The sequence below is a fragment of the Nicotiana tomentosiformis genome, chromosome 1 (assembly GCF_000390325.3).
Source record: "Nicotiana tomentosiformis chromosome 1, ASM39032v3, whole genome shotgun sequence".
NCBI classification, from domain to species: Eukaryota; Viridiplantae; Streptophyta; class Magnoliopsida; order Solanales; family Solanaceae; genus Nicotiana; species Nicotiana tomentosiformis.
Window position 1 is genome coordinate 27,233,703 of NC_090812.1, and position 1,746 is coordinate 27,235,448.

Genomic DNA, 1,746 nt, shown 5'->3' on the forward strand with positions numbered 1-1,746 from the left:
TTTCTTGGATGGGACACTCAAGGCATTACGTGCTCTAAGATATTCTAGTGAGAGAGCCGTAGAGCTGGAAACATACAAACTAGAGGATATGGGCAATACATGATATGAAATTTTGTTGCTGGGAAGGCCAGCAGGAGCAACACCACTAACATGGGACGAGTTCACTAAGTTGTTCATAAATCATTTTCTTCTAGACAGCCTGATGCAAAAATATGCTAGAGACTATGAGAGATTGGTTCAGAGTCCAGATATGGATGTGTCAACATATAACACCAAGTTTTTTAAGCTGGCAAGATATGCTCCTTACTTAGTGCCTACCGAAGAAGCTCGAGTTCAGAGGTTTGTTGATGGATTGGTTTTTCATCTATACACTGCAGTAGCCCTACAGATGAAAACTTTATCCTACTCTGATGCAGTAGAAAGATTGAAACCAAGGGACGTGATGAGCATGTGGCTAGTGATTTACATAAAAAGGCCAAGACATGAGGGTCTTTCAGTGGCAGTTTTAGTGAAAATCGAAGAGCAGGAAATCAGGGACAACAACAACAACAACAGGGTTCTCAGATAGGGACACACATGTCTTCACAGTCCACATACAGACCATATTATAGACAGGGTACTAGGGGACCATCATCATCTGGACATCGTAATTCTGGGCAGATATATGCCACTACTTTAGTCTGCCAGACCTGTGGTAGATCACATTTGGGAATAATGTCATGTTCTAACTAGAGAGTGCTTTCGGTGTGGCCAGTTGGGACATCACTTAAGGGATTTCCCTCAGCCTCCAAGAAATTTCAACCACGCTTTTATTCAGTCTGCTGCACCTACTCAGATTACTCGTAATACTTCAGGTGCTACAGGTACAGGAAATAGAGGTAGAGGTGCTGGAGACCATACTACTGTGAATCAAGGACAAAGGAATGCTGGTAGAGTTCAGGCGAGAGTTTTTGCATTTACTAGACATGATGCTCACGCCTCGAATGCTGTGGTCACAAGTGTTTTTTCTGTATGTTCATTTGATGCACTTGCATTGATTGATCCGGGATCTACTCACTGCTATGTGTCCTCGTATTTTACTTTGAGGTTTAATAGACAACCTGGGCTATTAAATGATCCTTTTCTAGTTGCTACTGAATATATGTTCCGTGCTTGTTAGATTCGGATTAAGGGTAGAGATACTCTAGCTGACCTTATTGTACTTGATATGATTGACTTTGACATGCTGATGGGAATGGATTGGTTATCTTCTTGCTATTTTATCGTCAAGTATAAATGGGAGTAGACTTTGAAGGATCCCACAACTAACGGCGAGTTCGTTAGACCTGGTGCACCTTGTAATTACCGAGTACAGTTGTAGCCCTCGCTAGTGAAAAGGTAGAACTAGCATACTGTTACCGATTTTCCTCGAGTAGGGACTACCGTTACATTTGACTTCTTGCGAAGACGTCCACAATTATACCGATTACATGATCCATTCATTGAAACCTCCCAAACATGAATATTGATATTACACTGTATTTACTGAGCTTCTTACTGAATTGTCAATTGATTTATATTACATAAAAAACATGATAATACTGATTATTATTTATTGTTTCTGAAAGGGCATTCTTATGATATTTTCTGTTTAAAATATATACTAGCATATTTTCTGACTTGTCCCCAATAAAAACGGTTGTACTTAAGTGTTATTACTCACTGAGCTAGCGACTCATTCCTAGCTAATTGTTTTACATAGACAAC

The 1,746-nt window shown here is 40.0% G+C and overlaps 1 protein-coding gene across 1 annotated transcript; it reads left to right on the plus strand.

Moving 5' to 3' along the window:
- Nucleotides 1-250: 250 nt before the first annotated feature.
- Nucleotides 251-1,285, plus strand: LOC138904892 (uncharacterized). The gene is made up of 3 exons (XM_070193392.1): nucleotides 251-556; nucleotides 755-1,009; nucleotides 1,160-1,285. Exons 1-3 carry the CDS (start codon nucleotides 251-253, stop codon nucleotides 1,283-1,285), a joined length of 687 nt encoding a protein of 228 aa, XP_070049493.1.
- Nucleotides 1,286-1,746: the final 461 nt, after the last annotated feature.

Coding starts and splice junctions, on each gene's coding strand:
- LOC138904892 (XM_070193392.1), top strand. CDS start 251: ATGGATGTGTCAACATATAACACCAAGTTTTTTAAGCTGGCAAGATAT. Junction 557..754: donor ACAACAACAACAACAACAGG/GTTCTCAGATAG, acceptor CGGTGTGGCCAG/TTGGGACATCACTTAAGGGA. Junction 1,010..1,159: donor TGGTCACAAGTGTTTTTTCT/GTATGTTCATTT, acceptor CGTGCTTGTTAG/ATTCGGATTAAGGGTAGAGA.